The sequence below is a fragment of the Elaeis guineensis genome, chromosome 13, assembly GCF_000442705.2.
Source record: "Elaeis guineensis isolate ETL-2024a chromosome 13, EG11, whole genome shotgun sequence".
In the NCBI taxonomy this organism is placed as follows: domain Eukaryota; kingdom Viridiplantae; phylum Streptophyta; class Magnoliopsida; order Arecales; family Arecaceae; genus Elaeis; species Elaeis guineensis.
Window position 1 is genome coordinate 60,589,030 of NC_026005.2, and position 25,772 is coordinate 60,614,801.

Sequence of the window (25,772 nt, forward strand, 5' to 3'; positions counted from 1 at the left end):
GAGTATAACAAAGTTATGCCAAAGCAATCTTATTTCAGAATGATGTTAAACTCATGAAAATAATATAGATTTGATTTTCATAAATTAGATTTCAAATCAAAAATTTATTTAAAATATGTTAGAATGACGTGGCTCTGATACCACCATTAGAAAATAAACTGATTCGCATGGATAGATCGATATGGTTATGCTAATCAAAGTGAAAGTAGATTTTAAAATTTTTAATCTAATCTAAGCATGCTGATTTTAAATCATAATCAAGCCTAGGATCATTTAACATATATAAATAAATTTATAAACATAGATCTAAAATCAGAAACAGTAAGAAGAAGGTATACTTGATCGCTTTTCTCTCCTCCTTCGTCGGATTGGATCCTGCGAATATCTGGGATTGCTGTCATAGCCGCACAAGCGTTTGACCTCCGTTGATATCCACACAGAGATGTTTCGATCAGAACTTCAAAATTCTCAAGATGCTAGTTCCCTTGCAGGCTTCGTTCTTTGGCTTGAATTAGGCCATTATACTTGATATCACCTGAAGCAGCCCCGTATAGGATCTAGGGCATTGATCCTAACCATAAAAAAAATTATTTTTTTTTTAAATTTTTTCTCTCTCAAAGGCTCTCTCTCAGATCTCTATCTGATGTAGAATAGGGGTGTGGAAGAGAAAGGATGAGAGGTGATTAGCGTGGAGAAGGAAAGGGAGCATGAGGTATTTAGCACACAAAATAACCCATTTTTTTTTCTCACTCCATAACCCATCCTCTTTTATAATTTTATCACACAAAATTACCTCATTTCCCATCCCAACAACTGATAATAATCAGTTTGAATTAGCTAGACTTTATCTTTATCCAAATAGGTATCCTAACTAATCAAGAAATATTAAGAAACCACCTCTCTATACCCCTTCACGCGCACATGCACAAAAGTAGCAAGAAAAATCATTGCCCACTCCTCTTTCTAGTCCACTAAATGGAGAGAGAACCTAAAAAATCTGAGCTCTAAGGATTAGAGTCAATTTGGTTCAAGTTGGATCCCAATCAGATTTAAATTGAGCTTGAATCGAATCAAATTCGAAAGGCTGTCAAACCTGATTTAATCAGGATTGAAATCCAAATCTGATTTGGATAATTAAATTCAATTAACATTAAATTAAATCAAATCTAATTAAATTACATTAAATTTAAATTAATTAAAACTTGATCTATAATTTAATTAGCTTCAATTAAATCATAATATTTATAATTAAGTTCCTGTACTAATAATTAGCAGTTACTGAATCTGTAATACTTTCAAATTAGCAATTTTCAAATTCAAATCATCAATCAAATTAATAATTCAAATTTGATTCAAGCTGTTGATCGGGTCAAACTCTTTTTATATATGACCCCTCAGGTTCTATTATCTGGTAGTGAGGTATACTATCATCTCCATGACAGTATCATCGAAACTCCTTTCGATAATCAGAACAATTCTAGCTCACCCCAACAAGGATCATTGATCCGAAAATAATCTTAGTGAGTTCTCACAATCCATCAGTAATACCTAGCAGTATGTAGTGACAATCCAGCAGAACCCAAAAATATGAGCTTGTAGGTACAGTTATCATATGATTCAGTCCTTCTATCATGAGTCTTGACTTGACGGAGGTCATGGAGAACTCGTCAAACTCCATCATTAGTCATATGTCAGATTGGCTCGATTTGAGTTCACTTGTGAATTCTGTGGAAACTCTTTTTCAATATTCACACTTCGATCGAAGACTTTCTGAACTCAGTCTTGCTAATTGCATAGGACTTCTCCTTTTTTACTAAGGTCGATAGATTCCATCTAGGTGCATCTTCCTCTAATAGCGAATCTGAAGATACTATAGCCAACATATACAGCAAAGATCCAAATGGCTAGGAATCAAGAAAACGTGCAATCAAATTCAGTAACATCACTGCGAATAACCAATGACATTACAGGTCAAAGGATCACTCACACCACTGCAGCATCGAGAAGACTATTGATGAATGAGTAGACATCCAAGTGATTTCTTGTATTAGTCACGCTCAGTGCAAATTATTTTCTAACAACCATCTGTACTCTCACCCCAGTGTCACCACACCATAGATTCGAGACTCGTCTGCCCATAAGGTAGGTGATCTATGCACTGATCTTAAATGGATTGATCACCATCTTCTGTGACAATCCTACGAATGGGAGCACTTAGAAACTAACCACTAATAATGTATATCTTAAATTCTAAACACTTTGAGAATATACAATATCATCTTTGTTAATTTCTAGGACAAATTATGGACACATAGACATGATCGAAAATAAAAATATTTTTTATTAATAATAAAATTTTGTAAGTACAAAAAAAATTTTGAAAATACAAATGTATCGGCTAACAATTGACTTTTAGGACACACATCTAACAATTCTGATTTCAATCGGGAGAGAGTCTTCTCTATATTTCCTCTAATTTTTTTCATCACTTTAAGATTCGTGCGGTTGTTTTAACTGGATTGATGGATTGGATATTACATCTAATCTTGCCTTTCAATTTTTTACCATTGCCCTAGTCTAGCAGCCTGAGCTGCATTGTGGAGTCTTTTAACGGGTCCCAACTGTCAATGCTGTCTCTGTTCCTTCCACCTCCCATATCTGGCTAACTTGTCATTGCCCCACCATTGGAGTACTGCTAGGGCCGAACCCACCTTGACCGAACTCGTGGGACGGAGAGAATGAGTCGGTAGCGCATCCAAGCTCAACTGATTGCCACTTTGTTTCCTGACGTATCCTTATAACTGAACAGCTAGGAGCATCATCTAATTTTGATTAAAAAATAATATAGAAGTCTCATAGCAAAACCTATAGATTATTTGTGTCCTCTCTTCTAAGAATATACATATATTATACTTAGGAGTATATCCACAGAAAACTGAGAGTGTAAACAAGTGTGCATCTACATTGTACCATGACAAATAAAATAAGAAATAATTTAGAATAAGTATTTATTATCTATGCTTTTGTTGTAAGATTCATAATGTCCCTCCCATTATCTAATAATCCAATTTTCATTTTGAAGTATTGTCTGCACTCACTTCTGGCAATACCTTCCGACCGATGGGACCACTTTAGTGTGGGGTTCTCCGAGCATCGGCTCTTGGATGCAGTACAATGTTCCATATTCTAACAAAATAAATGTGGCTATCCATCTGTTCTTGCCGAACAGCCAGTCGACTCTCAGAAAGCGAGAGTGCCATCACTTTGCAGCCAGGTGGAGCCAGATAAAGAAAGTCACGGGTGGCTCATACAACCAAAATAAACGCATCAATAGTAATTGGTAAGCATATTCGATGTTTAAAATAACGGCTGTGAGGCGAATTGTTTCAGATGTTAATCTCCCGCCATATTCATTAAATGCTATGTATTTATAAACAAGTCGTCAAAAGATCGAATTCCAATAATAAAAAAATATAATAATTATGAAAAATTATATAATCATAATATAAACTTATATATAAAAATAATCATAGCTATGACAGGTAATCAAATTTATCTTAGCCATAGTTATCTGTCAAGAATAGGTAATCAAACTTATTTTCAGTAATATTATTTTTTAAAAAATAAATAGCAATATTTGTGCCAAAAAAAATAAATAGCAATACTGTTATAATTGCTTTCTATGATAACCTGATGGCCAGATATGTGTGGAGAGAGCAATGATTCTGATTCCAGTGATATCTATAAAAATAATATATATCTTGAGATTTATGAATAATTTTGCTCTTGGATTTAAGAAGACGGATGATACATGTCCACCAAACCTCAGAATGTATTGTGTGCTCTATATGTTTTTCATTTTAACTATCATTTAGAGAATTGATCTAAATTTTCATGCAAACTTTATACCTAAATAGAATTGTATGTAAAATTCATATCGTGCTGTCATAATAATCATTATACATGGAGGGTGATCTCCTACGGATTTGGATGCTATGGTTATTATATTTTATTGCAAGCTCTATTACATTCTATTATTTCTAGTAACAACTCAGTGATGTGGTCAATATTTCTCATACTATTTAGATGCTTTGGCCAGCTCAAAATAGCCGAGTATTTCAAAATAAGGCTTCTAATCCTCTCTTAATAGCTGAACATGCTACAAGATTGGTTTCAAAAGTTTATGATCTTAATAGTAATGGCCTGTCAAGTAACTCATGGCACCAAAACATTGCAGCTTCGATACCTTCCCTTTATCTCCCTTCTCGCATGTTTTTTGGGTGCCTCCTCCCTATGGATTGCTCATTATTAGAGGGCATAATGGCTATATGATTCTAGCTGTTTCAAAAAAAATTCATGCTATATCGGTCCGTACGGTGGAGATAAGGGCAATCTAGAAGGACCCACCAATGCCATCAAGCATCTACAGTACAAGAAAAATACTTCTAGATGGTGATTCAATCATTATTATTACATGAATCAATGTTCTAATGTATTTTGCAGCTTCTATTGCTTTATGACATCCACTATATTATTTTTTTATTAAATTGTTTCCGAGTTGAACATGTGTTAAAGGGAACCAACTTTATCACGGATTTGCTGATGGATGGTGATACTAATTATGAGTTTCATGCAGACTCTGTTTTTTTCCTTTGGAGCTTGATTTTCTACCGCAAGTGGATCCAATGGGCTTAGCTTACGTAGTTTTCTAATGCTCTTTTTTTTTTTTTTTTTTTTTTTCATTCCTTACCGTAATTTGTTTCCCTTCCATCAATTTGTACCAAAAAAAAAAAAAAAAAATCAAAATAACGAAATCTTTTATGTTAATTTTTAAAATATTTAATAAACTGTGACACTTGATTGGCTAGTAATAAGGCCGTTAACCAGGTGAGGATGATAATAATAAGAGAAGTACTTTTATCACTGAACTCATTCCAACTGGAAATCACAAAAAATAAAATAAAAAGCGCGCCTTCTGAGAAAGCCTGTCCGTTCTTTTTACTGTAGGGAGAGAAAGCCAAAGCCTCCCTGTGATTGATGTGGAGAGAGAGAGGAGGCTTGCTCTTCCCCCCAAATCTTTCTCAGAGATCTCTCAACCCAGCTCTCGTTCCTCGCAATTCCTTTCTATTTTATTCCTGCTAGTAGATTTTTAGTGGGAATTGGGGTGGAGGGGGTTGGTGGTGGTGCTCGTTGGGTCCTGGAATGGCGGCTCCACATGCGGGTGGAGGTCGGCTTCTGAGACGCTGAGTTGGGTTTCATCACAAGCAGGTAAGTGGCTCGTGCTGTTCCTTTGTCCCCATTTGATGCCTCCTCCTTTTAAGATTCGTTCTCTTTTGGAGTTTTTTCTTATAAATTTTGGTCATTTTGGCTTCTTTATTGGTTCTTGAGAACTTTTAAATCCTCCTAAGCTGCTAAAAATGTGGGAATGAGTTTGTTTGATAGGTATATGCTTCAAATCGAGCTCTATTTTTGGTTATATTTGTATGTTTTCTTTGAATAAGGTCTCAAGATTTCTCTTGACTTGCGACATTCCTGGAATTATTGTGGGGAAGTAGCACAAGGTGAGATCTTTCTCTCATTCTATAAAAATGTAGACAGATTTTCTCTTCGCATCTTCTTTTTTTTTTTTGTTTTGTGATGTTTTTTCTTTCAAGAACTGGAATCCCCTTCTCTTGGAAACGTACTTCGGTTACCCACTTCTTGAGATGTAGGCGTTCCAAAAAAAAAAGACGTTCTTTTTATTTATTTTTTCCCCTCTAAATATGCTTCACTTGTAACATTTTTGGTCGTAACGGGTTACGAGTTAGTTTCCACAATGAATCAAATTCGACAATTCTCTATTTGGCTTTTCAGTTTTGTTTGATTTTTGGGAATTGTTCTTTTAATTTTTAAAAGATTATTTTTGTTTATTTATTTGGCAGAATTTAGTGGATCATTGCCATCTCATGATGGATTTATGGATGTTTTTAAGACTAAGAAATTTGGTTGACTCTCTTTGGTAGTTCTGACATGCTGTTTTTTTGTATTTATTTCGACAAGTGCAGTGTCATCAGCTCATTCTATTTCGGGCTTTTGTGGATCTCCCAATACCACTGATTTTTATCTTTTCTATGCTGATTTTTTGCTGGATTTGTGTAGTTCTCGGTGTTGTTCATTGTCGCTGTGCTCATTCATTTCAATATTACTCTATATTATATTTTAATGAGAAAACTTTCCCAAAATGTTTTATTAGAATTATCTGTTCACAAATAAGGGATGGTTTAGTTAAGATGTTGTGAGCTCACTGGTTCTGGAAATTAGGGGTCTGATGCAAGGTCATAATTTCTTTCACTCCTAAATTGCATCTTTGTCTACCCCTGCAGCCCTCACTGTGATTTTGCCAATAGTTGTATATGCTGAAAAGGCGTTGGACATTGATTATTTTCTTTCTTCACTCGAAGGACCATGAAGTTCAGGTCAAAGAAGGGTTGGAAATCTCTCATGCCTCTTCGCTTGGGTAGGAAATCTGCCACCCGTTTCTGTTTGTTTCCCAAGGTCCGCTCTGCCAGCCAAACACCAGGAAATGCACCAGTTTATCTGAATGTCTATGATTTGACACCCATGAATGGCTATGTTTATTGGGCAGGCCTTGGGATTTATCACACAGGGGTTGAAGGTATGCTTGGCTTAACCTTGTCTTTTTATATCAAAGACTTATGTGTTGCATGAGTTTCGAACAATTTGCTCTTACAATGAGTTGTTGGTGGAAAATTGTCTGCATGTATCAAATTATGTTCTGTCCTTTCAATCAACAAATCCATCAGATTTCAACTAAGGAGTCTCACTGGCTGTACATAAAGCTACATGACTTTGTGCAACCAAAATGTGTATTATATGAGTTTGCTTAAAATTTTTCCACAGCTTACTTTATATAAACCTCAAACCTAAACCGGAGATGCTTAGCTGCAACAGGTTTATTCTCATAAACTGTTGTACTGATGCCAGTGACTTCATGTACAGTAGGTTTACATGTTTGCTTGCTTCCACATCTTAGGTTTCTGATAGTTTTCTAATTCTGCACTTTTGTTTTCTTTGACAAGTAGGAAGGTGAGTATGTTGTTGACTATAGGAAAGCCCTGATGATCACAGAAAATAAAAAAATGATCCACAATATAAAATTAGTGGTCAAGTATTCAAACAGGTATGTCATGGAAAGTTACAAACTAAAGATGTTTAAAGGTATATCACAATTGATAAGTCAATTAGGTATTGCTAATCCTTGACAGGAAGCTGCCAATATTTTGATACCTTTCAGAACATGCCATTAAATTACCAAGAAATTGTTAATGCCAGAAATCTATTTATTGATTGTGCTTGTTTAAATTATAACGTGAAAACACTCATGTTCCTTTACATGTTTACACATGGCTGTGGACTTTGTTGAAAAGTCATGTGCATGAAATGAACTATGATCTGTGTTTCATGATTCGGGGATGATGGTTGGCACTGCTTAGCCATGCTCATGAATCCACTTATGATACTTTTAAGGTTACTCAATGAAAGGAACACCAAATACTTTCTTGTATTATGACCTACATGTAGCAATGCATGAGATAAAAGCATTGAACACCCCTTAAGAAATCTTTTAATCATCATTGGACATTCTTTCACTAAGCTAAGGAATATAACCATATTTAGATGAAGAGGAAATTACTTGTCACATTGCAAACCGGCCACTCAGGCTTGGCATGTGACATAGCTGCATGCTTCGTAGCATGGAATGTCGAACCATTTCGAATGCCGAACTGTATCGGCGATTAATTAGTGTGGTTTGGATGTTTGATTCAGAACTGTTGGGTGGATGTCTGGTCAGGACACCACCTCCCAAGACTTTTTCGGTACTGCGCGATGCAGCAAGAAGAAAGAAGAAACAAAAACAATCAAAATACGTGGATCAGCCTCAAAAGAGCTCGTCTCCACAGGGCATGCAGACTTCACTATGAAAAAAAAAATTTACAAGAGGAAATCTCATCCTCAACCCTCGTACACTCAATTTTTCTCTCACAAAAAGTTCGCCTAAAAAAAGCTCTCTTTTGGAAGACCCTTCTGAACCCCTGAAGCGACTGCTGTCCGCTGTCCAAGAGCCCTGCTCCTCTCCACAGCGTCCACGTGTCACCTCCTTCACGGCTTCTTTGCTTTTCTGCGGCTGACAGAGCCGTACGCGAGAAATACTATTCACGGGTGCTCACAGGCGGTGAAAACCAAAACCATAAACCTTCTGTTCACAGTATCAGGCCTTTTATAGGCTAAAAAACTCAATTAGGATGTGTCAAGGACTCCTAATGACAACCAAATAAGCTTCCCAATCATTGGATTGAGATCGGGACGTCCCAGAGCCATCCGATCGCGATCGGTCCACGGAATAGTGCCATGGACCGCGTAAAACGCATGGGAAACGCCCACGCAGTCCACGCATTGGGCCGTGGACCACCCAGTCCATGGTGGACCGGGGTACAGGCCCCAGGCGCAGCGCCTAGGCCTGGGCCTGCCCGCGTGCGCGGGTCTAGGCCGCGCTCGCGCCTGGGCCCGGGCCACGCCTTACGCTTGGGCCGCGCTCTGCGCTGGGCCGTCCGCCCTGCGTCGGGCTGCGCCTTGCGCACCTGGCCCGTGCGCTGGCCGCGCCTGGGCCGCCGCTCCGCCGGCGGTCCTCCATTGCCTCGGGTTCCATGCAAGCTTCAAAAGCATATATCTCCTCCGTCCAAGCTCCGTTTGAGGTGATCTTGATCTCGTTGGATTTCATTTTTCGCCACGAACCTCGCTGTGGGCTCAATGTGGATCAAATCTCAAGATGTCAAATCTTAACAATCTCCACCTCAACTCGATATTCGGTCTCCTCCTAACTCCGAGAGCTTTTGGATCTCCTCGTCCACATGTCTTGGGATAATCGTTTGCTGATCATGGATGGGCAAACATGGGAGTCGAGCCAGACCATTCGATCTCATTTTCGTCGTATGCTGTGCTCCTCTTGATCTGAGACCTATTCGGGGCATCATCCTGCGGCAATAGGAATCTCATCTTGCGATGTCATCTTTTCTCCTCTCGAGTCTTCTGTCTCGTGCCCGATCCACCTCCATCTGGAGCTCCACCTCGCTCTGGGCTCTACCTGGCTCCCGAAGCTCCACCTCGCACTGGGCTTCCTATCAGGTAATAATGTCTTCTGCTCTCCTTCCCCTCCAGCACAATCCTATTGTCACGTAGCACCCTCAGGATTCCTTCAACTACCGTCCTGTAGCCTCTCAAATCTAGTCTGCTAAGTGAGATAAGACTCCGTCTGAAATCGGATATGTATCGGACCTCTCCCAATCTCTTCACTGCACCATCATGTGTCCTCCAGCTGACCGTCCCGATGCCTCTGATCGCACAGCTCGATTCATCCGATAGATATACAATGCCCTCACTGTTCTCCAAGGAGTCAAACTGCTTCTCTCTGCAACATACATGATGGGTGCATGTAGAATCTAATATCTACTGCTGGAAAGAAGTAGATATCTCGTCAGATATCTCCAGGACATCTCCATTTAAATCGCTATCGGCTGTCGCTACAGCAGCCATCGTCTGATTTTTGAGTTGAGAGCAATCTCTGGCTAGATGCCCCAACTCCTCACACCGGTAATATTTGGTTTTGCTCAAGTCCCTCCTTGACTTGGATCGCCCTCATCGCGATCTCTTGTCACTCCATCTACCGTCTCCTACTTCTCCACAAGCCACCAAAGCTGAGCTACCGCCACCTGAGCTCGAAGCTGGGTTCTCCCTCTTGAGAACATCGTTCTGGAGTATCGCCGCGGTAACCTCGTCTATCTTGATGGTGCTTTTTTCCACTAGAAGAGCAGTCACCAAGGACTCGTACGAAGGTGGAAGCGACACTAGCAAAATCAGCGTCCTGGTCTTCTCCTCAACATTCTCACCAACGGTGAGGAGGTCGGTGAGGATCTTCTGGAAGTAGCTGAGATGCTCCTGCATGTTCTGTCTCTCGGCCATCCGCAGTTGGTAAAACTACCTCCAGAGGAAAAAAGTATTGGTGAGAGACTTCGTCATGTATAACTTCTCGAGCTTCGACCACAGCACCGTTGGGAAAGTCTCGCTCAACACATGGATCACTACCTCATCCGTTAGGTACATATGGATGGTACTCACCGCCCGCATCTGTAGCTGTCTCCAATCCTGCACCTCCATGGTGGTTGGTTTCTCGTCGCACAAGAGAGCATCGATCAATCTTTGCTGGATGAGCACGTCTTTCACCCTTGCCTGCCACAAGGAGAAATTGCTCTTACCATCAAATTTGTTGATCTCCATCTTGATTGTTCCTGTCTTCTCCATCTTCAGTCTTGCTCACCACTACTGCAATCTGCGTTCTTGTACCGCCTCGCTCTAATACCACTTGTTGGATGAATGTTTGGCCAGAACACCATCTCCCAAGACCTTTTCGGTACTGCGTGATGCAGCAGGAAGAAAGAAGAAACAAAAATAATCAAAATACGTGGATCAACCACAAAAGGACTCGCCTCCACAGGGCATGCAAACTTCACTATGAAAAAAAAATTTTACAAGAGGAGATCTCACCCTCAACCCTCGTACACCCAATTTCTCTCTTACAGAAAGTTTCTCTCACAAAAGCTCTCTCTTTTGGAAGATCCCCCTGAACTCCGGAAGCGATCGCTGTCCGCTATCCAGGAGCCCTGCTCCTTCTCTCCATGGCGTCCACGCGTCACCTCCTTCACGGCTTCTCTGCTTTCCTGTGGCTGACAGAGCCATGCGTGAGAAATACTGTTCACGGGTGCTCGCAGGCGGTGAAAACCAAAACCACAAACCTTCTGTTCATAGTATCAGGCCTTTTATAGGCTAAAAAACCCAATTAGGATGTGTCAAGGACTCCTAATGACAACCAAATAAGCTTTCCAATCATTGGATCGAGATCGGGACATTCCAGAGCCGTTCGATCGTGACCGGTCCATGGAATAGTGCCGTGGACCATGCAAAACGAGTGGAAAATGCCCATGCGGTCCACGCACTGGGCTGTGGACCATCCGATCCATGGTGGATCAGGGTACAGGCCCCACGCGCGGCGCTTGGGCTTGGGCCGGCTCGTGTGCGCAGGACTGGGCCGCACCCGCGTCGGGTGCCTGGGCCCGGGCTGTGCCTTGCGCCTGGGCCACACTCCAGGCCGGGCCGCACGCCCCTGGCCGGGCTGCGCCTTGCTCGCTGGCCGCACCTGGACCGCATCCCGCCGCCTGTGGCCGCACCGCCGCCGCTCCGCCGGCCACCGGCGGTCCTCCATTGCCTCGAGTTCCGTGCAAGCTTCAAAAGCACGTATCTCCTCCGTCTGAGCTCTGTTTGAGGTGATCTTGATCTCGTTGGACTCCGTTTTTCACCGTGAATCTCGTTGTGGGCTCAATGTGGATCGAATCTCGAGGCATCAAATCCTAACAGGAACGTCAGTGAAAATGGAGCAATGAAAAAGAAAATAAAGGAAGAGAGAGAGGAGGGGAGGGAAGGAGATGGAAAGGCCGCTGGTAGCCCGTTAAGGCCATCAATGGCCTGCCAAGGCCATCGGAGGGCCGTTGAGGCTTTCAAGGCTTCGTGGTCCTCCATGAGAGAGATTAGAAAGAGAGGTAGAGAGAGCGGTAGGGAGAGAAATCGAGGAAGGCGAAGACAATGGGGAGGCCTTCGGAGGGTTGCCAATGGCCATTGTGGCCATCGGACAGCGAAAATCCATCCGCCGAATGTCGTGGGTTTGAAACAGCGGTGGTCGTCTCTATTTATCGCATTCTTTTAACAGATTCACAGTGAAGCCAATAATGGATTTGCCAGCTTCACTTAAGTGACATCTCTGTTTCGAACTGTGGCACCCGTGGGGTGGTTTCCGCTATCCGGTGGCTATGGTGGCCAACCAACGGCCCTCTGGCAACCACCTAGTGGCCCTTCGGCGATCTTCCCGCTAGCTTTCCTTCCCTTTATTTCTCTCCCTCTCCCCTCTCTCTATCTCTCTCTCTTTAATCTCTCTTACAAAGGACTACGAAGCCATGAAGGCCTCAACGGCCTTAGAGGGCCTTGGTGGCGCTCCGATGGCCACTAACGGCATCTCTACTAGCCTCCCTCTCCGCTCGCTTGCTTGCTCCTTCCCCCCTCTCTATTTCTTTTCCCCAGTTCTCCCTCGTTTTCGTGTTGGTTCGGGCTCAGTACAATCTGGTATAAGGGTGAATGACTTGTACTACTGGCCGGCTGGCATGGGATCCGGTTCTGAGTCGGCGAACCTTGCTTTCTAGTGTATGCCCCAAGAGAGTATGCATGGCCTTTAGATTTGAACCAATTACTTGACAATTGGAGATTAGAAATTAAGATAAACAAAACATTCATAAATACCTGTCTAATATACAAGGTTCAGATACAATAGGTATCAAATAAAAATCTAACTAATACTCTCTCTCAAAAATCTAATTAAGATATTTCATATGCCTTAGCCTGATGAGGATGCGAGGGCTTAAATGGGGAAAGTATTTGAGGACCTGTGTGGGCTTGTGTTTAGTTTTATGTCGGCTATATATTGGATAAATCTTGGGTACTTATACAAGGCAAAAGAACCTCAAAAAAATTTTCTGGCTATCTTTTTGGGTGAGGTCCTAGGTTGTTACAAATGATATCCAAGCAGAGTACACCTATGACCTATGTGGACTAGGGGACACTATGGCATGGGCTAATTTAGGCTAACTACAAGCTGATCCTGGTGTTCGTAATTGGATTTATGGTACTTATGATTAAATAAGAATGGATTTGGACCCCTAGTGTGGTGAGGAGTGCATGTGAAGACCAATGTGGATGCGTGTTTAATCTTATATTGGCTATTCACTGAGTAGAACTTGGATATTTATACAACACCTTTCAATTAGCCTTTTTGAGTGGTTGTTACATTACCTATCAGTAAATATAGAGCAATTGATGGATAATGATGTCTAGTTAATGCAAGGACTTGAAAGATGGTAGTTTACATCTTGGATGTGATAAGATGAGTAAGAATATGATCCTTTCACCAAGCAATCATGAAAATGGAGCATGTACTAGCAACTTATTTGTAAGAATCTTTTTGCCAGTCATTTTCTCATAAAAGATGATAAGTCTAGAGAGACCCATGCTAAATTTAGGTCAAGAGAGTAGATGAACCTAAAACAAAGAGCATCCCTCCTGGGTCTTGACTTGGAAAGCAAATAATCTTGGCCAGCTTATTTTAGTGTTAATAACCCCAAGAGATTGTAGAATTTTGTTAAACTTCTCCCATTTTTATTATTACACTGAATATAGAAGATCAATATACATTGCTGAAATCTTGTAAATACCAGTCATAAACAACACATGACTTGGTAGGATCCTTAATTGCTTGGGATACACTGATATTGACTGAGAACTTAAATTTATGTTGGTAGACCTTTTTAAATATATGATGCACAGCAGAACTGATTGCAAAAGTAAATCATTGTCTTGTAAAATACTAAAATTCATTCCTCTATAGTCTATCCTCTATGTTATTAGGTTGGATAGGCAAATCATTTAAATGGGTTAGGTTTGATTGAATGCTAACATTTTTATGTCCATCCTATGCTCATAAATGGTTCTGGTCATGCTTGTGTCATATCACAGGCAATCCATATCCTGATTTAAATGTAGAAGTTGGTATAAATTTGAACCTGACCCAATAGAAGTCATATGGACATGTTGAGTCTTATGAATTTGTCAGTTTTTGCTGATATTTCAGGGACGGCCAATCCATTTCAGCTCAGCTGAGGGTCAATGTGCCCATGAATAGCAAACAAATGCCCCATGAAACTATGTGTGGAGAATTTTTTTGTCCATAAGGCCCACAATAATCTACCAATCACCACATGTTCCTCTCTTTACCAATTCTCGCCTTAAAAACCCATATCAGTAAATTAAAGGCTTTAAGGTCTCTCTCTTTGCACTAATTATTAGGTTTGCTGGACATTTTTAATTGATCTTGGCCTTACATGGCATGCACCAATTAGCTAAATAGCTTATAATCCCACAAAATGTTGTATGAGTAGCAATAGGCTTTGGCTCTTGTGACCCTTTGCAGTAAAACTTTGAACAAGCTTCAACTTATCACTAGGGGATGGTGGGCTCCGTGCGCCTCTTGTCAACCCTTGGGGGAACTTCTGCAAGTTTAACAACCTAGTCCTTTGACCAACTTTAAGTCCAAATTTGCTAGATGTCTCTAGTGTTCATAAGTCTTTGAACCTTAGGTTCACAAGCCTCAGCTTAGCTGGTCTTGTAAAAAATTTTCCTTGACCAAGTTTGGATTCTAATCAGTTAACTTCATATGGTTTATGTATTTGTAACTTTATGGTTTACAGCAAAGGTTGCAAGTATCAATTTTCCAATCTTTGACTTATAGCTTTACATTCTTAGGTGACTACCAACCGTGGTATGAAATATTGAGTGGCTAGGTACATACCTCTTGATACGGACCATACCCAGGCCTCCTCAATATAAAGAGGCTTGGTCAATACAAGGAATCTCAGTTCAGATGAAAAGAAAGATGTTGAAAACACCTTCAAATCACCTGAACTGAGGGCAGATCTAGTGGTTCAGGGATGGATCAAGGTTGATTCATCCCAAACCATCCTCGAATCACTCTTGAACCAAGCGATATGCCCTGGTACTGCTCTGAAAGTGGGTTAAAGGTGATTTTCTCTTTTTTTCTATCATTTGAAGGTGGAAACAAAAGGAAAGCAGAGGAATAAGCTGCTACAAGGTTCATATAGGATTGACAAATCTACAACTATAGCACTAGTAATGCTCAAATGCTACCAAAATTTGATCCAAATTGGTATGGTTTGGGCATGCTTAGCTTCTACCAAGGCCAGGGCTCGAGATTATCATAAATTTTAAATTAGTTGGTCACTTTCAATTAATTGAAGACGTATAATTTGACAATATTGTTGAATCACCAAGAAAAGAAGATAAATTAATACATCAAAATAAATAAGTTGAATGCTATAAGAAAGTGCATGCAACAAACTTGCACTTTAAGACATGCTATAAAATTTTTGAAAATTAAGAATTGATGAAAAAATGGACAAATAAGCTAGTGGCTAGTACTGGTCCATGATGATAGTACTGACTATTAGAAAGTTTGAGGTGTGACTAGTTTTAGATGATGTTACTTGCATTTCCATTGCTAAATTTAACACATCTTTTAAAATTATTTTAGATTGCAAGTTTCGTGATGTTATGTAATACTATGTGTGTTAATAATTTTGACTTCCCACAGAAAACCTTAAGTAGGGCATCCAATTTGATTATTGTATCTTATTTCTTGTAAAATTATATCATTTATAGAAACATGATATAAAAACTAGAGGTCAAAAAAAGCCATAAAAATGTTGTTTGGGGCTTATATGTGTATACCTATCAATTTTCTTAGTCATTATGATCCTCAATATGATGTGTGTCATACCCATCCTTGGTCAGCAGGGTGTCGATCCTCAGTATCTCGAACATTCCTCCGAACCTTGTTGGCTATTTGGTCTCTCGTGGAGTTGAAAAGTTTTGTACCTTTCCTCAACATTAAATCCAACTCAGCAAGATGACTAAGTTTAACAATTCTTGAGATGAAGGCAAACTCAGGCAAGGTGGATCGCTCTCAGTTTTGAAAACCTTCAAATCCAAGAATAAGCTCTAAAATTTCTTGGATGACCATGTCCTTAAGTTGGAAAATATTTAGTCTTTGTTCTTTTCTTTTCTGTCTTCTTCCACTGCTTATGCACTTTCCATTTAGCTTGCAAATTTGTTGCTTAGAGTGTGTTTGTTTGTCCCTAAGTGGGCATGCAGAGTATCTTGGATATGTAGGAAGTCATTTTCAGGTGTTTAGTTATCTTGAATTGGCATAAAATAACCCAAAGTGAGTTCTCAATATGAGAGAAACAATGCCAAAAAATGTGGGTCACTGAAGTCACTTCGGCAAAGTGAGCTCCCATCCATCCACTTACGTGCAACCAAACATGTCTTTATTGAAGGTATTCCCTTATTTAAGCCATGTGGTGAGATTATTTATGAAATGAATTTCTTGAATTTGTCTTCTCTACTTCAAAAGATAGAAAAGCTCAATTAATTGATCCTCAAAATTTGATGGTAACTATTGATTAATTTCTTAGTATTTGGGAAGTCAAGAACCTTTTAAAAGAAAAGGAAAAAAAATCTCTCACTTGTCTTGTAGAAATGACATGAATAATTTATAAACCTTCCAAAGTGCTTGAAATATTTTTGAAGGGGTGAATCTTTATGCAACATGAGTAAGTCGAAAATAATAGAAACCGACAATATGGACTCACTAATTTAAATCTTTACTATGGCATCAAATCCCTTTCGAAGCCCTACTCTATAAACTTGGACACCCTTCTGAGCCCTAGTCACCATAACCAAATAATGAGCCACCATCGCATAGGACATCCATTCCATTCTAGGTATGGTCTCCATCGGACGGTATGGGGCATATCATACTGTATTGGCTCATACCGTACTGACACTTGACGTGTTGTCTCATGCTGTAGTGACACTCAGTATACTATTTCGTACGATATCGAACCATGTACTGATACCATAATAGGATGATACTTGTACGGGATCCTGTAGTGAGACGGCGAACCTTGATTCTGAGTATCAAATATATGAGATCATAGTGGTTAGAACATGGAAACTTGAATGCATTGCTAATTTGCTACTAATTGGGATCTAGGTTTGTATAACTTTTAAATGCTTTATAGCGATTCTCTCCAATTAATTGTAGCAGATGGGCCAGCCAATTGACAAGATGGTGATCTTGTTAGCATTAAATTACTATGTTGTTTTCACAGTTGACTTAGCTAGGCTTGAGCATCTGCCAAGCTAGGCCAATTTTAGGTGAGGTCCGGATCTAATAGCGGGAAAACATTATCATATTTGAGCCTTGCTTAGCTCGACCTTGGGCTTAAAAACTAGAGTCTAGCTTGGCAAAATAGTAAATTTTTTGGGCCTGAGCCTGACCCAACTAGTTTGGTAGGAATGGACATCTCATGCTTAGCTGCCCAACGATCTGAACAAAACTGACCTGTCCCCACCGAACCGGTAGGAAGGGGAACAGGGGGGAGGCGTAAGCAATAGAGAGAGGAGGGTGGCTGTAGTGGAAGGGGGAAATAGATAGGGGGAGTGGATTTGTGAAGGCGGAGACTAAGGCTCAGGAGAAAAGAGAAGGGAGAGATTTATGAAGCACAGACATGGATATGGGTACGGATACAACATGACGTGGATATGCCAATATGGTAAATAATGAAAAGTACGATAAGGTACTGCTAGGATACATCTAGGAATATAGATATGTATGTATGTATATATGTGTGTGTGTTTGTAAGTATCCACAAATACATATTAACTTTTAGAAACTCATTGTTAGTTATTATTCCATAGACCATAATCCGTACTTTATATTTTAATAATAATATCAAAATTGAGCTTCTCCCTCTTTTTTGGAGGTGCGGGGGTAGTATCTAACGTGTTTGGGAAGTATCCAGACTATCTTTTTTATTTGCAACTAAGATACTTAACACATGTGTTGAACATGTATCCGAGAAGTATCTATCGAGTATCAGTATCCAATATAGATGTGGTACACACACAGCATGTGATTTAAAGTACCTTTGCCTCCTAGAAGAGATTTTAGTGTTTCTCTATCTTCCCCTCTTCACTCCTCATTTTGTATATTTTCAATTTCTTTAAAAATATATTATTTTAAATATGATTTTAATATATATGTTAAATTTTTCAGGCTGGAATGGGCTAAAATTTGGCAAGCTCGAGCTCGGCTGCTTTTACTCGGGCCTAGAAAACTCAAAACCAACTCGGCTCAGGCCAAAATCTGGGGCCAAGCTCAGCAAAAACCAGGCTGGGCTGGGCAGGCCAAGCTGATTTGTACAGGTCTAGAGACAACCCATCACATCAAAAAGTTTGCAGTCTTGATTTATGTAGGATAATGTTGAATTTGAAATATTTTTTTGGATTTCACTTCAGATGGTCTATTGAAGCTGATTAGAATTCATTTAGTAGGCATAGTTTGACAAGGAGTTCTCTTTAGTTAGCAAGTTCAATTTATTATTTTCTTTACTATAAAGAAGTCCTAGGAAAATTCTTATTGGAGCTGTGATAATTGGGATTTCTAATGTACCAAGTGTTTAGGTTAGTTCAGGCAAACCTTCAGAACAAGTTAATTGGATGTTCATTTGGTTTCTAATTGCTCAAATCATAGAAATTTTCTTACCTTTTTTGTGAAGGAAAAGGATTATGCTGTTGAATTTATTTTAAGTAAAAAAGAAAGGAGCTTTAAGTTTGTATAGTGGGCATCCCAATTGTTAAAGCAATTCTGTAGCATATGAAAGTTCTAACTGGCAGATGATTCAGTCTTCCACAGTAAATCCTGGACTGCGTGCAGGCACATGTGTGATTTGTGTGAATATATAGATTTGAGCATATTTATTTTTCTGCAGTGTTGAAAGGGAAAATAGCAGCTGCAACCAAAGCAACATGAACACCCATGCAAATAATTGCAAAGGAGAAGTAACTATTACATAAAAGAATTCCCAAACTAAGAAAAAGGTAGAGGAACTCTATCCTCAATTTCCAAGCAAGGACACCAATTAGGCTTGGTACCCCCCAGTTTAGGGGAAGTCAAATGCACATCAAGCAAAAATATGATTTATTTCAGCATATGCTTTAGATATGTTAAATACATTTAGGGTCCATTTGTTTCAACATGTCTAAAGAATTCATAGACGTAGGTTTCTTGGAAGTCAGTTCAAAATGCATAGCTCTTGGATTCTTGTGGTAATAGAAGTAGGTTTCAGACAAACATGTGGTTTTTTGCAGAAGCAAAAGATGTGATGGGGCATATTAAATGCTAATCTGTTGGATTCTAATTGTAAATTAAAATAAACCATGAAATTATGCAGAATTATCAGTAAATTCTTTCAGCATTTTACATTCAATAAAAGATGTACATATTTCATGAATTTGATCTTCTGTTATGACAATTTTTTCATTAATTTTTTCAGATAACCAGTTATGACAATTTGAAAAAAGGTGGTTGCCTATGTTACTTTATTTAAATCTCATCTCTGTAAATTTGTTCATATCTTAGAATTTTTTGCCTACCAATATGATTAAATTCATTTTTATCTGACAAAGAATATTCCACATTTTTAATGCTCTATTTATGTACTTGCAGTTCATGGTGTGGAATATGCATTTGGGGCACATGACTATCCAACAAGTGGGGTCTTTGAGGTTGAGCCTCGGCAATGTCCAGGCTTCAGGTTTAGAAAATCAATATTCATGGGTACAACCTGCTTAGACCCATTGCAGGTTAGAGAGTTTATGGAGCTTCATTCTGTAAACTACCATGGAGATACATATCATTTGATTGTTAAGAACTGCAACCATTTCTGCAAGGACATTTGTTATAAGTTGACTGGTAACAAAATTCCAAAATGGGTGAATCGACTTGCCAGGATAGGTATGGTTCTTTTAGTCCACATCATGGATTATATGGTTTAGGTGAATTATGAATATGTTTTTACGTATCACGATTTTTTTTATTATATTTGTAATTCTACACCTCAAACATGCCTCTTGTGCATCTGGTGTTATTGTTTGTTGCTTTAGTGATGTCACTATCTGGAAAAACAGAGTCACCTTGTGCATAGATTTTTATTGCCCTTACTAATACGCTTGTCTTTGACACTCAATTCCTGTTAATGGAATGTTGCTGCAGGGCTTATTGTTCATCATTCAACCAACATTGCTATTTCCCACCATGTGTTCCCATGTATTGTTGATATTTGTTCCTTCTTTCTTTTATGAGGTTTTTCTTTCTTTTTTTTTTTTGGGGGGGGGGGGGGGTGCGCAATGAGTTTGGTTTTCCCTCATCCCTCATAATTGCTATGTACTTCTTATACACATGCAAAACCTTTTCTCAAGTATCTAGCCAAAATAACAGCCTACCACCAGCATTTCCAGAGATCAAGCACTTATCCAAGTGCTTAATTTTCGAATTTAAATGATGTATGGATGATTAGCCACCATGTCTTTTAGTCTCTTCTTCAAGAAGGGATGATTTTGATAAATACTTACAATCCAGGTTCATCAGAGTGGATTTTTTTTTTTTTTTTTTTAAAGCTGAGGTCTTTGTTTCCCTTTTGCCTAAACAGCTTCTCTGTTTTGTGGTGAATGTTTCTTCAAGATTTATGACTTGCTAATCCACTAAGTACCAAAAAAACTTGCAAGAATCTCAAGCAACTGACTTAATGGATATAGTTGTTAAATTTTTTTAGCTATGATTTCTTTCTAATGTGGCTTGATGGCTTTCCTTGAAAAACTAAATACAGCTAGCCTTCAGTTTGTAAAGTTGCTGTTCATCTTACCAGAGTCAGCCAACCTTCTAGATGCAACATTCAATGCAAACTTCTGTTGTTAAAGTGGCTTCTAGGACTTACCTAAATATAAAAACTACTTGTATTTGTACAGAATATTTGTTTGGAGGAGACTTCAGTTCCTATAAGATGGGCTAGATTTCAGGATTAGCTTGTGACTGATAGCATTATGTATCTAACATCTCTATATAACATAGAATATGTAGAAGCTCTTGAGTTCACATTCCGCTGGTACTAGGAAGAGGACGAATATTTTTATGTGGTGAGAAGGGAAACCTGGTTTGCAGTGCTCTCAGTCTGACCTCAGTTGTAGCTGATAGTGATATGTGATGAAGAATAACAAATAAAAACCTTGCCTTGTTCCATAAGACATTATGTTGCAATCAGCTTTGCATCATGAATGATCTGAACTCAATTATATCTAAATCAGTTGCTGAGTGTTGCTTGTGGAAGATAAATGAAGGTCTCATTTCCAACCTGAAAGAGCCACTTTTTAGGGCGTGTTTAGCGGTGTTCTTGTTTTTGTTTATCTGCAAATTAGTGAAACACCACTTGAAGATTGATGTTGAAGATAGTATTTGAACAAACTTTTGCTATGGCTTGCTTTTAGTTTTCACTCTTTTTCAAAAGTAATAATGTTTTTGCTACCAAATACTCTAAATATTTTAGAAACAATTTTCAAACAAAATGAAAGGGTCTCATCATAGAAGATATTCAGTCTTAACTCATTTTTCTTCTTGGGTTTTTGAAAATGAAAACAGAATAAAACCAATACCAAACAGGGCCCATGCTTTTGCAAATGCAAATAGCTGTGCTTCTCTTTCACAGTTATTGATCTTAATCATTGCTAGCAGGGTTCCTTTCCTTAAATACTCTCATCATTTAAAATTTGTACATGATGTATTTTTGCAACTAAAGAGGTATATTGATGAATGCTTCTTGTGTTGCATAGGTATGGGTATAAGTTTTGGACTTTACGTAGGCTATGGGCAATATTCAACTGATCTGAAAAGAAAAAAAGGGTTGAGGGAAAGTATAAAAATTCTATGTTTATGAATTCATCATAAAATTAGACATGAAACATTTTCACTTTTAGAAATAAATGCCATCACATAAAGAATGTCTATCTCATATAAAAATAATTGTCATTTCTTAAGTTTCAGACTTATCAACTACAAATTGAACTCCTTAAATGTTGTAAGAAGGGAAAATGATATGAATATTTTGATCTCCTATTGAAGATTCTTCTGGTTGTTATTTAGTAAATTCAGTTGGATTCGTGTTCTGAATCTTTGGAAAATTGTGTCCTGAAACTTGGTTTTTGAAGCTCATTCTTTTCCCCCCAAGGTATCTCTTTGGGGGTGCAGCCAGCCACTAACCAATATTTTCACTACATTGTGACAACCTATGACCTCACCCAAATACTAGCTAGAAGGTATTATTTCAATTCCTTAATTCTGTGTAAGTACTCAAGATCTATCCAATGCATAGCTGATGTAGGACAAAATACATGCCTGTACGGGTCCTCATACTTCTCCTAATAAGCTCTGACATCCTCGTTGGACCAAGGGTCCAAATCCAATCACAACTGCCATGGTCAGTGTATGATCAACCCGAAAAGGTCTATGCTATAGTGTCTCCTCATCTACATAGGCCGTGGGTCGGATTCAATTTGTAACCTCAGATCTTATGTAAAAAAGACTAGCGAAAAGATGTTATTTTAGGTTTCTTGGCTCTGTATAAGTCCCCAAGGTCTATCCAATGGACAGCCGATGTGAGACTAAACACATGATCGTGCAAGTCCTTATACATGTAGAATGGATCCAAAAGTTATATGCCAAGAAGCAATTGTTTGGAGCTCAAGATATTTTAGCATAAAATAGGTAGCATATCTAGGTTATTAAGTCTTCAACACTCTTATTAGCTGGAGTTTTAGATATTTCCCTTCCTCAACAAACTCTTGGCATTTGCCATTTGGTTTTATGAGTTTAGTGGATCTATGTTGGCCTCATGGGTTTTAAGAGAGTCATGTTGATAGTTTTTTTTTTTTTTTGTTTGAAATATTTTTTTATGTCCTTTTGTATTGGTGGTGTCTGTCAATGATACTAATGTCAGTGGACATATGAACCTTGAATTAATGTAGCAAAGGATCATGTCAGATGACTTTCTGAAGAAAAGAAGCCTACTCAGCCATGCTATTTCTTTAACGTTGAAGTGACCCATGTGAAAATTGATGTAAGCCTTTCCTGAAAGGAGAAACGTGTGACTAGTTGTCTAGCTGAAAATGAGTTGCTGAAACCAGACACTTCATAACTGTTAATTTGCTCAGTGAGAAAAATATCTGAAGGTTTGGGAAGATATTGGAGGCTAGTAAGGAAACTTATCTATTTGACTATTATTCATCCTGATTTTATCATTGAAATGATTGTGATGAGTCAGTTCTTGAGTGCTTCTAGTAACCTCCGTGGAAGCTGTGTTGTATTATGGATATAGTCAAAAGTACTCTAGGCTAGAGTTCCATGGTGAAGAGAAATTGTCACTTTGAGATTGAGAGACTTTTATATAGACTGGGTTAGTTCATCCACAGATTGACTATGTATATATACATGGGAGGAATTCTTGTCACCTACAGAAATGTGAAACAAGATCAAGTATCAAAGCAGAATAGATGAAGTGGCTGAGATATTTGTGCGCTAATTGGGCTTTTATAGGAAGGAAAGACTGAAAATATTTTCTGATCGTCAAGCAGCAAATTCTGTAGTTAAGTAATCCTATAATGATTGGATGAGACATGAACGCTGATTGTCATTTAATTCACAATTTTGTATTACATGAGAAGAGTATCTTCATACATGAAATTCGAACATAGATCAAACTTTAAAGTATGATATCGTGGATACCCCTAAAATTCACAATCATCCATGTAAATGTTTTGACATGATTCCTTGGTCATTTTTCGGAAATCCATTACATTAATTATTTAATGAAGGAAGAATATCTGCCAAATAGAGTTGGACTGGGTCAATCATTGCACCACATCTTGTTCTATATATTAGTGAATAGTGACCATTGAAAGAAGTATTCAGCAGGTTTCTTAGAGATGACTAAATGAAAGGGATGGTATGTCTATTAAACCTGAGGCATATGGTCTTCTTTTCAAGTCTCCCAAAGGCCAAAGGTATAAATTCTATTATGATTTATGGGTCTCTTGTGCCCGATGATTCTAAACAGACTTCAGTATTTTGGATAAGGAATATTGCCACAACTTCAAAGATGTGGCAATTAAGCAAGACCCTAGGCATCATTTCACTTCATCTGAGTTAATGGCCTTTATCAATAACATAATGAATGGTTGTAAACATACAAATAACAATTAGCTGCAACTTGGTCAGATGAAGCTAGGATATTTAATCATATAATTCTTCCTATGAATTGATAAGATAATCAAAGTGTGAAAGCAGCTTTTCTTGCATAATATTAGTTTTCAACTGTCTGTGATTGGCAACCACTGGGCAGCATATCAATTATGCCACTCCATGTTTTTGGTATCATTTCTATTTATCCTGAAACTATCATCCGTTTATTACCTTCCATAATATATTAATATAACTATGCTCTTTTTCTGCAGGCGCTGTCTGCAACTGCTTACTGCCTGAGGCCCTTAAGATTTCTGCTGTTCGTCATGATCCAGATTCCCAAGCCGAGGATGGCGAGAAAAGGAGTCTGAGAAGTGCCTTCAGCTGCCTATCTTCAATCTCTACGTGTCAGAGGCAGTTGTCAGCATCCTCTCTTTTCTTGCCTTCTCCCCTAAAAGGGTGCCTTCCACCATGGGAGTTTAAAAGGTCTGGCGCCATCCTGTTGAAGGAGAGTTGACAGAAGTTCTAGATTGTTGATTGTTTCCAACAAAAATCAGCAAATGCATATCAGACATCTTTTTCCAGTGGATAGGCTTTGATGAGTTTGTGAGCCGGGGTATGACATTATGGCAATACAAAACAAGATATAAGCGTTTCCAGAAAAGTTGCCACAGGGAAGGGCTATGGAAAAAATGTTGTTTGATGCTATATGGACAGTATTTTAGTTTTTATATGATTTTGTTTAGGCTGGTGTACTGAGTGACGACTGTCTTCTGTAACTCTGTATTTGTCTGATGATTTTTCTTTTGCAATGCTGTCATACTGTCATGGCAGGGGTGGTAACCCATTTATGACATGCTGTTGTTCTCATTTTCCTGAAATACTGACGCTTGATAAACTCATGTTGCCCTGTAGCTCGGTGTTCTACTGATGTATTTTTCACTCAAGTCTTTGAGATGCTGTAATGTTGCACCAGGGACAAATGCCAAATGTATGGTATGAACTACTGTTTACAATTTTTTTCCGGGATTCTATTGTTTGATGAGCTGTCTTATAATTTGAATTACAGTTTACATTTTTTTGCATTGGGCATGCACTTGTGAATAGCCAGCATTGTAATTTGAATTATTATTTACATTTTGCATTGTGCGTGCACTGTTAAGGAGCATGGGGACACGAAGCATAGGGATGAAAGGAGGATCGCATACGGATGTGGGCTGTTTTGACCAAAGAGGAGGTTGGATTCAGTGAATAGTAGTCTCTCTCGTAAAATTATCGTTGAATTGTTGAAAAACTTTATGTATTAATTCAATAGAAGATTTGTCAATTATTATTTTTTTAGATTAGGCATACCATTTGAAGTATTTTTTTGAAGATAATTATTTTTTTACTATGCAGGTGATTTTGTGGAAATATTAATTTTAAGATATAAAACTCATATTTCTTATATTTTAGGCTTCATCTCAAGTATGGCACATGAATATTTATATATTTGTTAATTTGTAAGAGAGAGAATGGTCGCAAGAAAGAGAAATAGATGGTAAAAATAAAGAGAATACTTATAAGAATATGATGAAGTGTATTGTATCATATGGAAATGAAGAAATGTAACGAAGAAATGTAATGTTTAGTAAAAAAAATATAGTCGGTCAAAATTTTAAATTTTTTTTCAAATATATAAATGGGGAAATCAAGTATTTCTTTATAAAAGAAAATAATAGATCAAAATTTTAAAATAAAATTATTTTAATAGATAAAAATAAAAAAATATTATTTTGAAAATATAAAAAACTTGAAGATCTCATGCCATTTAAATGTGATTTGGATAAGGATGAGCTTGGAGAATCCTTGTTCCTTCTAAGAAAAGTAAAGATCCGCCGTGCTCCCCTCCCCCCAACCAACAAAATAATAA

The 25,772-nt window shown here is 38.4% G+C and overlaps 1 protein-coding gene across 4 annotated transcripts; it reads left to right on the plus strand.

The window, feature by feature from the left end:
• The first annotated feature begins 4,952 nt into the window (after positions 1 to 4,952).
• On the plus strand, positions 4,953 to 24,884 carry LOC105060964 (deSI-like protein At4g17486). 4 transcript variants are annotated; one of them, XM_010944867.4, is made up of 5 exons: positions 4,953 to 5,268; positions 5,502 to 5,561; positions 6,441 to 6,655; positions 19,301 to 19,588; positions 24,133 to 24,884. In XM_010944867.4, the coding sequence occupies exons 3-5, from the start codon at positions 6,445 to 6,447 to the stop codon at positions 24,375 to 24,377; spliced, it is 744 nt and encodes a 247-aa protein (XP_010943169.1). In that variant the 5' UTR covers positions 4,953 to 5,268; positions 5,502 to 5,561; positions 6,441 to 6,444; the 3' UTR covers positions 24,378 to 24,884. The 4 variants fall into 4 exon arrangements, with proteins under 4 accessions (XP_010943169.1, XP_029116502.1, XP_010943165.1 ...); XM_029260669.2 differs by having other exon boundaries at positions 4,954 to 5,268; positions 6,363 to 6,655; XM_010944863.4 differs by lacking the exon at positions 5,502 to 5,561 and having other exon boundaries at positions 4,955 to 5,268; positions 6,363 to 6,655.
• Positions 24,885 to 25,772: the final 888 nt, after the last annotated feature.

Coding starts and splice junctions, on each gene's coding strand:
- LOC105060964 (XM_010944867.4), top strand. CDS start 6,445: ATGAAGTTCAGGTCAAAGAAGGGTTGGAAATCTCTCATGCCTCTTCGC. Junction 6,656..19,300: donor TTATCACACAGGGGTTGAAG/GTATGCTTGGCT, acceptor ATGTACTTGCAG/TTCATGGTGTGGAATATGCA. Junction 19,589..24,132: donor GAATCGACTTGCCAGGATAG/GTATGGTTCTTT, acceptor CTTTTTCTGCAG/GCGCTGTCTGCAACTGCTTA.